Genomic DNA, 11,734 nt, shown 5'->3' with positions numbered 1-11,734 from the left:
CCTTCCAGGACCAGGCACGCCCTCCTTGGCTGTCAGAGCAGGCGACGGGCACCTGGCCACTAATGCTGCTGCCATTTTTGTGCACCCTCTGCATTTCACTCACCTCTGATTGTGCTTTCGCTTCCTGAATGAGAGTGAGGGTGGAAGATTTTGATCCCACCGATGACAAAACAGCCTGTAATCTCTGCTGGTCCCCCACGGAGACTTCAAGTTGATCCAAACTAAATAACAAATATATTTGGAAAACATTAAAGAAGGAAGCAATTTTTCCATTTTCTAAGGATGCATTTGAAATGAATGCTATTCAAATATATGGCAGTTATTTCCTGAGGTGCTGCTGCTTATGTTTTCTTCTAGTTGTAACTCCCACTCCGAACTAAGGGCCCTGAATGCTGAGCAAGAATGTCTTCACATTGACAATTATTGGGACAATTTTTGACAATAGCAATAGGAGTGCTCTGGGTTCAGGGATTCCTCCAAAATGTTAGGGGATGGATACAGGGGTTTAATAGGACACTCTGACATGTAAAATATTTAATATGTAGGCTCAGGTGAAACATTTAAAATATGCTGGAAATTCCCATTGAACTGCAGTCACTTTCCATGGCCCAGGTTCCCCCCTCAGGTGCAGCCTTCTCTTCCTTCCCATCTCCCTTGCAGGTTGCTTTTGCTTAGTAAGTGCCATGCCTGGGGAATGTGCTACTCGGGGCAGCATTTTGACAAACTCTTCCCTGCAGGCACTTGTTTCCCGTAACTATATTGAAAACAGAGGAGGCTAAATGCAATGTGGTACTCTGGATTGGATCCTGGAATAGAAAAGGGACATTAGTGGAATTTATTTAGTGGAATCTGAATAGACTTTGTAGTTTGGTTAATAGGATTGCTCAATGTTAATTTCTTACTTTCAACAAATGGACCGTTAACAACAGTTAGAGCTGGGTGAGAGGTACATGGGAGCTTCCTGTACTACCTTGGCAACTTTCATATGAACTTAAAAACTATTCCAAAATAATGTAAGTTTATTTAAACAAAAGGGAGGGTAGATACTTACTTAACTGACCAGCTTTTTCCCGAAGGCAGGTCCTGGGTGGTTTTATCCACTTCGTTGGCTGAACTGGGTGCTGCAGGCTCACTGGCTGTAGGGCTGCTTCTTCCTGGACAGGCCCTGTTTCCACCCTTCCCTGGACATGAAAGGGTGGCCGGTCCATCAAGGCCAGGAAGGCCTGCAGTTGGGGAGCCACTGGGGGAGCCCAGCGACCTCCTGGGGATGATCTCTAGCTGGGTTTTGAAGAGCATGGCGGAGGGCCCTGTGGGGTAGTCCTCGCTGCTGCAGAGCTTGTCAAGGTCGGGCATGCTCAAGGCTCTCAGTTCCTGCAGCTTAGAACGGGACACAGGGGAGGGGTGGGCGTGGCGCACCGAGGACTTGTTCTTCTTGATGGGAGAGGCTGGAGTCACGGTTGGGGTGGGGATTCCCAGAGGAACAAGCGATTTCTTTTGGTCTGAATCTGGAACCTTGTTCCTGGTCTCTGGTGCATTCTGCCGGGAGACAATCAAAGTCATGCTAGACGGGGACTTGGTCATCTGTGGGAGAAGAGCGCCAGATTCACTTTGGCTTTCGCTGCAGGAACTCAAGCTGCGTCTCAGTGACCTCGCTGCTGCGTCACTTGGGTAGCCAAGGCTCCCTGAAGTGATGCTGCCAGATGACCGCCTGCCAATGGGAGGCTTGGAGCTTACAGACAAAAATGGGGATGCCCCGGACTTGGTGGTGGGCCGGTCAGAATTGGCCAGGTTCTCAAAAGACTTGATCCTCTGTTTCACAGAGAAAAATGAGGTAGATTCATGGGGCCAGTTCTGCTCATAGTAGTAATGCCTCCTGGTGACTTTGATTTTGTCTGTGACAAGGCAGCTTGTCTCCTGGACTGCGGTGATGTCACCTTCCTCTATGGTTGGGACGTTCTTTGACGTTTCCTGCAGAGGCTTGACACTATATACAGCCTGTCCATTGGCCAGGCTGAGAATACTGCCTTTGGATGCCTTTGCCTCAGGGAGACCCGTACTAGTTACAGGGACCTGGCCATTCCTAGGGGAGCGACCAGGGCTGTGCGGGGAATGACTCTCCCGTCCGAAATGGCTTGAGAACTGGGCTGGCATGGAGTAGGTCCTGGTGGCTGGCCTTGGGGTGAAGTAGGGATGGTCCTCCCCAGCAGGGGCCATTGGTATGTCATTCTTGGGTATCCCGAGGGAGTCTGACATCAGGCTTGATCTTCCCTGGGAGGGATCTGCCTTTTTAGCAGGCAGTTGAGGGGAGGAGGAGGAAGCCAGTTTGGCCACACTGAAGGATCGTTGCATTTCCTGCTCCACCTGGGGGGCAGGAGGCACGAGTGAGGATGGATGATTTGGGGATGATTCCACTGACTGGTGGAATCTGATTTTACTCTTCTCCTGACAGTTGCCCTGGGCCAAGAACCCTCCCTGTCTGTCACTTTCAGCTGGCTTGTCACCACATGCATTCTTTGGCATTCTTTCAGAAGAAATCTCAACTATTTTCAGCTGGTTTGTTCTTTCCAGGGGATCACTAGCAATTCTCTTGCTTCCTTTTTCGCTGGTCCCCCTGGGTTGGGCTGCATCTGACACTGAGACCATCTGACTGGATGTGCGTGGCTCACTCTGCCTGACCCCTGCCAGGGACACACTGCTCCTGGACGCTGCGGGACTCACCAGCCCAGAGACAGCACAGGGTGCCTTGCCCTCTGGTCCACACCTGGGAGATCTGGGGGTCGCTGGGCAACCTCTGTTGGATTCTGAGTGGACAGCCGCGTGGAACCGGTTATACGCGCCTTGTTCAGGAAGCGTCTTTGGGGAGGTCAGGGGGGAAATGAATGTGCTGATGCTTGTGTCTGATGCGGAGGCCTTCAGTGATCCAGAGGCAGCCGGGGGTGGCCTGCTCTCCAGCACACACTGGGGAGCCTGGGGGGTGTCTGTGGTGTTTTTGTCATGTTCTTCTTGGTCAGCTATGTGAAACCGGTGTGACGCTCCCTTGGAAAGCATTCTGTGGGAGGTCTGGGGTGAAATTAAGGATTTCCTGTGGTCTACCCCACCAGCCTTAGCAGGATTAGCAGCAGGGGTCTCGGAGCCGACTTTGCTTTTGCTTTTGATGCTGAGTCTCCTCAGCTTCGGGCCGCACTTGGGTTTCTGACAGTTACTTAAAAGTGTTTCCACCGAACCCTTTTTAGTTGAATCTTTATTTTCAAGATTGATTTTCAGCGGAGGAGGGCTATTAGGTATGGCAACCCACTTTTTGTGGTTTGAGCTCAACATCTGAATTTTGGAGTCGGGACTTCTGGCTGGCACGGTGGGATAGTCCTTCTCTGGTTTGCTCTGTCCGTGTGAACCTTGGCTATTTTTATTTATTTCTTTAAACCAGGCCATGATGGGCCTCCTGGAGATCATTTTTCGTTTCTGCAGCAAGTCATCCAGGTCTTGACTCTCCGAGATGTGGAGGTCTGCCAAAACAGACTCTCCGTTCTTTGGGATGTCCACACTGAAGGGGTACACGTTTTCAGTGGTGTCTGCCTTTGTTTCTTGTCTGTCTGGGTTTTTGTCATGCAGCCGGTCATGTCCCAAACCATTCGCCACGTGAGGGGAGCCGGGTGTGACTGGTGGGCTGTGCCTGACAACTTTAGCAGGTTGGCCCTTTACTTCCATAGTTTCTTCTGCACACAAAGGCCTGTGGCCCTGTGAAATGCTCATCTCTGCAGGAGTTTCCTGCTCCTGAGCGCTCAGATCCAGGAGTGAAAACAGCTGGGGAGAGTTTGGGCTGGAAGTGCAGGAGGCTCCTGGCAAGAAGGACGCTGTCTCGCAGGGGTCTCCCAGGGACTCGCTCAGCGCACTGTGCTTCAACGGCAGAACTTTGGCTAAAGCCGGGCAGGGCGCAGCCTGAACGGGAGTCGTCGAGGGTGGATTGGGGTGACCATTCGTGGAACAAATTTCAATTTGTTCCTCCTCAGACTCTGTAGGATCTTCCTTGGGAGAAGACCCATGAGAACGAGGCTGTGACCAGCTGTCCCTGGTGGAAGCTTGTGGGGCTTCAGTGAGTGACTCGGAGTCGGAAGAGGAGTCCTCGGCATCTCCATACATGGAGGAGAGAGATGGCTCTGTACTGTCGCCCAGGCCCGACAGGGAGTTACTATCTTCATGAAAGCTGCTAAAATTTCTAGAGTAGTTGCTCAGAAAGTTTTTGTTCACAGTAAAATGTTTATTGGGGTTAATGGAATCTAAAACTGAAGGCTGGGAGGCCCACAGTGGGGCTGTTGGGGAAGCAGTGGCCAAGGCCTTCCTGGGGGAGGATGTCTGGTCACCTGTGACTGGAAGGGCATGCTGGGAACTGCCACCTCCAGCTCCTGGCTGCAGCACAACCTGAGAACTGCCCTGGTGACCCCGGCCTCCCCCTTTCTGAGAAGACTGAGGCCTCACTTCAGAAGCCTCCGACTCCTTGACGAATCTGTCAATGTCTGTCACCAGGCTCTCTCTGCTCCCCAGTGGGCAGCAGTGCCCCGAGACACCGTCACACGTGTCACTGGTCTTGTCAGTAGGCACTGGCAGGGAGGGGCTGGACCGTGACGCCCTTGCAGACACAGCATCTGTGACCTCAAGCAGAGTGGCCTCCTGGGGGGTCTCAGGGGCTTGGTCTTCTGTGGATTTGGAGCCCTTGCAGTGGGTGGCTGGAGTTCCTCGACTCTGCTCCTGGGATATGAGGTCTTGTGGCAGGAGGGCACTGGATGGAGTTGCTTCCTCGGCCCCAGCTCCCACAACTCTGGGGGCAGCTGCCTTTCTGGTGGTGCCATGGCAGCTGGCCAGAGTCTTGCTGAAGTCAGGAGGGGTCACTGCCTTCTCCCCTGGGGGTGTGCTGCACTCATGGGGGACCATCACAGCAGATCTGCCCTGGGCCTCAGGCTCCACGACCCTGGGCAGCACAGGCTGGCCAGCCTTCTCAGGCCTGCTGACTTGCCATGCATCCGTGGAGGTCTTGCTGAGATCAGGATGGGTGGCCTCCTTTCCCGGGGAAGGGAGCAGGGCTGGAGGGCTGTTTGGTCCTGTGTGGAGAACAAAAAGTGGAGAGGTAGAGAAGATGAAGGGGCAAAGGGAGGAAAACAGAAGCCCTCGCAATGAAAAGAGAACCTTAAACAATCTCAGCCTTTTTTTTTCTTTCTTTTTTTTAGGAGGACATTCCACAGCCTACACGTGGGCCTTCTTGTCTGTCTGTTTTTGTCTCTCAAATTACAGAGCGCTCACATCCAGCAAACACCACACTGCTTCAGCCGCCCCAAAATAACTCAGACGAGCTGGCAGGATGAGCGTGTGAGCCTGCCCATTTTTCTCTTTCTTGGTGATTTCTGAGGACGGGGGACACCAGAAATCCTTGGGTTTCTTTACACCATCTGCTCTTTGACAGCAGAAGCTCAGGAGGAGTGGAGCAGTTGTTCTGTGCCATGCCTTAGATTTGGGGTGGACTCTGCAGAGCCTCGCGTCTCACCCAGTCCCAGCATCTGGCCCATCATGTGAGGGTTGTCCCTCAGGCTGTGAGATGGGAGGGACAGGGTACAGCATAAGATAGTCTAATCTCTGAATTCAGAGGCCTCCTTTTAGCACAGAGACAGATGCTGTGGATGGGACTCAGGGCTACGTCTACTTGGGGCCTTGGCACGTCTTGAGGCTCAGCACAGTGGGGCTGGAAGGCTGTGCTATTGCAGGAAGCCTCCACGGAGCGGGTAGGGGCTGGAGTGGTGCTCACGAGGACAGTTTGGGCACAGTGATGGGAAGGAAGGTGAGAAAGGCAACGGAATGAAAGCAGAGAGGTAAGAAAGCATGGACGCTCGTGGTGGCAGGAAACGGGGTACTTAAGTCACTCATGGGACATGTTTCAAGAGCCACTCAATCCTGCAGGTGGCTCCTAGGAAAGCCCTGCATACTCTTGGGCTAATCTATCCACCTCTGGTACATAGCACCTGGCAACGAGGTTGGTGGGGAGATTGGCATAAAAAAGAACCAGGATTAGCAGTTTTCTTGGGGTCATAGGTTGGAGTGCAAAGCTCAGTCACATGAATGCTCTTGGTTTGAGAACAGTCATCTACCCCAAATGTTACATTCATCCCTCATCTCTCACATAAAATCATCCTAACTGCGCTTTCCCCCCTCCTGAAGTTCCTTTGTGAATAATTATGAAGTAATTGTTAGGACTTAGCACTACGAGTTTTTCCAGTAATGAAGGTCGGCACCATGCTAAGAGTCCCCCAGGCACTTAGTTTTCCTCCCAACACGGTGGGCAATGGCCTGTGACCATCGGCCTTGGGCAGATGAAGATGGAGCTGCTGAGTGGTTAAGCAGCATGTCCAAGGTCACAGTTCACAGGTGATGTAACTGGATCTACAGCCACGCTGTAGACTGAACCCTAACTCTGTGGCCTCTGTGTTGACAGCATGTGGCAATAGCAAGTGCGGATCTCTGAGACAGGCACCGAGATTCCTGGGATCCCTGGGGAAGCCAGGGCCCTTCAGAGAGCCAGATCCAGTGGTGTTCTCTGCCCAGCCTTTCCTGGACTTCCAAAGCATAATTTTCCTGCTTTTACTAGCACCAAATACAGGGAGCAATGAGACAAGAGGAGCAGATTGAGTTTTCAGTTTCAGATTCACTCACTGAATACACCCCTCTCCTAGGCAAGTTGTGCAATAGCAAAGTGTGAATCTTCGAAGGGTTTTATTTGAAGGAGATTAAGTTACGTGCAGGCAGCCTTATGTCATCTTCCAAAATAATGCTTCATTTGGAGACTCCCCAAATGCCTAGTAATGGGCACAGCCCTGGGCCAAAGGCCCAGGAGCTGTCACTCATGGTTTGTAGTGTGGAAGGACTTGGGGACATCAGTGTAGCTTCCTCTCTCAGGAAGGCTGCATTTGTGCTGCTGTGGAGGGGCTAGGGCATGGGACAGGCTGCAGGGGACTGTATTGATCACACAGGCTTAGGATCAGTCTAGTCACCCCAGCAGACTGCTCAATTATCTTCTAAGCCAAAAAAAATGGTTGTTAGGTACAGGGGAACACTGGAGTGTTTTGTCCCCCTCAAGAAACAGCATAGGACTGTGAGTGATATATTTTACACATACTCATGTATGCACAACAGGACTAAAAGGCTAGATAGTGGGCTGGGGACATAGTTCAGTGGTAGAGCACTTGACCAGAGTGTATGAGGACCCGAGTTCGATACTAGCAGCACACGTTAAAAAAAAAAAAAAAAAAAAAAGATGCAATGCAAAATGTTAATAGAGATTTTTCCCCACCCTGGGGCTTAGATGTTTTTTTTAACAATTTCTCTATTAACTATTATTTTCTCAGTTTTTTAAAATAATAATCATGTATGCATTTCATGAGAGTTATTTAAAAGTTTAGTGGCAAACAAGGGCTTCTACACTCCCCACACTGCTTTGGGCTGCCTCTTCCTCCTGGTTTCTAAGAGCTACCCGCTAGGGGTCAGTTCCAGCTGCCTGGGCTCTACGTCAGACCTCCCCACCGGCACACTTGCTTGGTTGGCCGATCACTCCTGTGTACAATAGCAAGCCGATCTTTATTCCTTTCTAGAAAGTTTCTTAGAAAAATCATGTTGTTTGTATGTCTGTGTACATGCATGTATCCTACTGCATGTATATTATATTCTAGGCAGTGAAATATGTGTTTTTTTCCTTAGAAAAATCATGTGCATAAAATTTATTGAGTGTATATTGTATACTAGACAGGGCTCCAAGTGTTATCTGTGGAAAACTTCATTGATTCCTCCAAAAAACAAAACAAAACAAAACAAAAAACACCCCTAAAACCACGGGGTGGGCAACCTAGGACATGAGTGACTTGCTGAGGGTCAATTCCCTGGTCAAACTTTGAAGCTTGGACTTGAACCCAGGGAGCCTGCAGGTGGTGCCTCAGGCTTCACTATCTTGCTGTGCGTACATTGTTTTGGAATCTTAAAAAGGATTAAAAGAAAAACAAGGTAAGGTGTTCCTTCTTTATCAGTTAAGCATTCTGGGATCTTTACATAAAAAAAGAATATATTTTGAAGAATATTCTTCCTACATATTGAAAAGTAGCTAAGCTACTTATAATCAAATTAGAAGAAAGAAGGTTTGATTAGCAGTCGATTTCTTGGCAGGACCAACTGGTCACAGTTAGCTTTTTGACTGGGAAGGAGAAATAGAAATCTACAAAAAGGATTCAGAAGCTCTGATAAAATTGTAGGGGCGATGCTATTTATCCATCTATCTATCTATCTACCTATTTATTTATTTATTTTTATTTTGCCATGCTGGGAATTGAACCTAAGGCTTCACACATGATAGGCATGCGATCTGCCACTGAACTGCATTCCCAGACCTTTTTATTTTATTAAGAGATATGGAGCTAGGTGTGGTGGTGCACACCTGTAATCCCAGTGGCTCAAGAGGCTGAGGCAGAGGATCACGAATTCAAAGCCAGCCTCAGCAAAGTGAGGCACTAAGCAACTCAATGAGACCCTATCTCTAAAGGAAATACAAAAATGGGCTGGGGATGTAGTTCAGTGGCTGAGTGTCCCTGAGTTCAACCCCTGGTACCTCCCTGCCTCCCCTCTAAAAGAGACATGGAGACAAGGTCTTGATAAGTTGCCCAGGTTGGCCTCAAGCTTGCGATCCTCCTGCCTCAGCCTCTTGAGCAGCTGGGATTAGCAGTGTGTACCATCAAGTCTGGCTTGGGACCAGGTAAAATGTGTAATACTTCTCATACACCCCAAAAGCCTAGAGGGTGCCAGGGTGTCACTATAACTCAACAGTCCTCATAATGAGGACCCTGGCATTTAAGAATTGGATGATAATGAGTATCATGAATTATATGTTGATTGAACACAGCACAAATACTAAGTATCGGTTCCTGGCACAGTGTTAACTGGTTGCTCAGCGAATGCCCAGGAGACAAGTTGCTCCTTTCTCAGGGCTCATCATCTCTAGGGAGTCCAGAGACGGGGAGACAGGCGAGCACCCACACACCTGCAGTGGGAAGGATCAGAAGCTGCAGCACACAGGGAAGGCGGTTCTTCTGTGGGGGGGAAGAGGGGAGGGGTAGGCTGGATGTCTCTACGCGGAATACAACCCAGGAGAAATTTACATGCCTACACCCACTTATTTAAGTCACAAACACACAGAATTAAGGAAAACGTCCTCATGGGGAAAGAGAAAAGAAAGGATTTCTGCATTAGGTTGGTGATTAAAAAAATGCCCCTTTGTTGCTCCTCCCCTTCAATTCCAGAGCAAACATCCCTTCCAAGGAAACTTCCAGAGGATCCTTTTATAGCATATTCACTCTTCAAATGTGTGGTGATGCTGGCCTCAGATGAAGCATTCTTTTGAAAGGTGACCCCGAGGGCTTCCTCCATATAACTTATCTTCCCTCAAATAAAACCCCTTAAAGTTAACACACTTTGCAAAAGTCAGACTGTTAATAAAATTGGTTGTTCACATTGGGTCAGTGAGTGAGTGTGAACCGTACAGAACAGAAACCAGGATAACAGCCTCATCCACAGGGGGACCAAGAGCCACAGATCACAAAACATCAGGGACCTGGATTTTTTTCTGTGAGTGGCCATCAAAATATCGGGAGGATCTTCTGAGTTTCCAAATTTTTTATTTATGAGGACAGCCCTACCAAGTGGGGCTTCTCATGTCCCTCTTCTGCCATAGTTGCTCACCAGAGAGCAGGAACCGCAATCGGCAAAGACTCTCTCTGGTGGCAGCCGCAGAGGGATTGCCAGCACTTCAGAGGCCCTCCAGCGGTTCTCAGCCACTGAGAAAAGTGTCCCCACCAAAGTGCAAGTTTAGAAGACAAATTTGCAACTTCCACTAAAAAGGCTGACAAGTTATTAAAATTCAGCCTGACTAGAAACAGCTCATTCTGCAACATTATTCTGGATGACTACAAGATGCTTGGTGGTCAAATTGATTTTGACACGATTTCTGCTTCCACAACATCACTCCATCTCTCATCAACACTTTTTCCAATATTTGTTTTTTTACTTTCCCTGGTGGAGGTTTTCGTCGCCATTCTCAGTGCACTTGATTTCACATAAGCAGTGTGTTGAGATTCTGAAGGGTGGAAGGTCCTTGTGTTTTATCTCATGTCTCATTTGTGACACAAAATGGGAAAATAGTACTGATGCCTGAAAATGGACGCCATCGACATGGAATTAAAACTATGAAGTTAGAATCCCAGCCACTTGGGAGGCTGAGGCAGGAGGATCTTGAGTTCAAAGCCAGGCTCAGCAAATGTGAGGCGCTAAACAACTCAGTGAGACCCTGTCTCCAGATAAATATAAAACAGGGCTGGGGATGTGGCTCACCGGCCAAGAGCCCCTGAGTTCAATCGTCAATACCAAAAAAAAAAAAAAAAAAGGTATAAAGTTAGACACAATGGTCTAGTCAAATTGTTAAGTGAAGGCAGCATTTAAACATCATAAATTCGCATAAGAAGTTTTCCCCTCCTCAAAATCATCCACTTGTAGTACTTTTATTAGGGTGTGTGCCTTGCTACTTTTAAATTTAACAAATGATAAATTAATCTCACCAGTCACAGGCTGTTGCCCCCACTCTGGTGCAGCTTCGGGGGGGTTCTCTGTGAGATGTCCGGGGTCAGGGTGACACAGAATACTGGCTGGCCCACAGTCAATCGGGACACATCCATCCCCAGGGGTCAGCTTCCCCAGAGGTTCCTGGTACAATTACAACCACAAGTCACTGCTGATGGCTTTCAGGTTTTCTGCATCATAAGACAACATCATACAGAGCAGAGGAGAGTGGTTTGAGAAAAGTCAGAAGAGGCTGGAGTAGGAGCCAGGAGATCTGGACCTGAAAGGAGTGTGGTCTTGTTCCTCTGGCCCAAGACCCAGTTTCCTCAGCTTTAAAATGGGAATGATAAGTCTCACTATGGAGGTTTAAAAAAAAATTTTTTTTTGTAGTTGTGGATGGACAGAATGCCATTGTTTATTTTTATGTGGTGCCGAGGATTGAACCCAGTGCCTCACACATGTGAGGCAGGTGCTCTGCCTCTGAGCCACAGCCTCAGCCCTCACGATGGAGTATTAAATAAAAGATGCTTAAGTGAGAATAGCTATAAAATGGCATATAAAAGGCTCTCGAGATGGAAGGCAGTATTATTATAATACTATTTAGAGATCTCCAAGACTGTAAAGTCAATTCCTTAGCTTAGTAGTGAGGGAAACGACAAATCTGGATAAATGAAACTGACATTTAATATTTTAAGATCTCTCTCAGGCCAAGTGTCAGTGACTTTATCCTCCTTTCTTCTATCCTACTCTTCGTTGCAAAAAAAAATTTTTTTGAACTTATTAGAAAGTTAAATCGGATTTATTTGGAATTTATCTACTGAATTTGAGTCAGAAAGTGGCCCAAGGGTGGCGGCAAAGAAGAGAAGTGAGAGGTACAGTGTGTCCAAGCAACTCTTGTAAAAATTCATTTTTTAAAATGTCAATTGCCAGGGGAGGGAAACCTTCCTAGCATTTAACTCCATTCAGGTTCAGTAAGGCAAGGTAAGTGTAAGGGAAAAGCAGTGGCAGAGTTTTGGAAGGGGACAGAGGTGGCCGTCACATGCACCCACGGCCATTGAACTGTGCACTTTAAAATGGTTAATTTTACATTACGTACATTTTG

General features: G+C 48.4%; 1 protein-coding gene across 11 annotated transcripts in view; it reads right to left on the bottom strand.

Moving 5' to 3' along the window:
• The window catches only part of PDZD2 (PDZ domain containing 2), a 354,642-nt gene that overhangs the window by 14,103 nt on the left and 328,805 nt on the right, over window positions 1-11,734 (bottom strand). For all 11 annotated transcript variants that reach the window (XM_081301021.1, XM_081301023.1, XM_081301022.1 and 8 more), the window contains 3 exons: window positions 10,632-10,776; window positions 1,052-5,093; window positions 104-221 (listed from right to left, as the gene is read on the bottom strand). In XM_081301021.1, coding sequence (XP_081157147.1) covers window positions 104-221; window positions 1,052-5,093; window positions 10,632-10,776 — 4,305 coding nt within the window. The remainder of the gene's footprint in view (window positions 1-103; window positions 222-1,051; window positions 5,094-10,631; window positions 10,777-11,734) is intronic.

The sequence above is a fragment of the Spermophilus citellus genome (assembly GCF_964194105.1).
Source record: "Spermophilus citellus genome assembly, chromosome: 1".
Lineage (NCBI taxonomy): Eukaryota > Metazoa > Chordata > Mammalia > Rodentia > Sciuridae > Spermophilus > Spermophilus citellus.
Note: the sequence above shows the minus strand (reverse complement) of the source record. Positions and strands in the feature narration are given on the sequence as shown.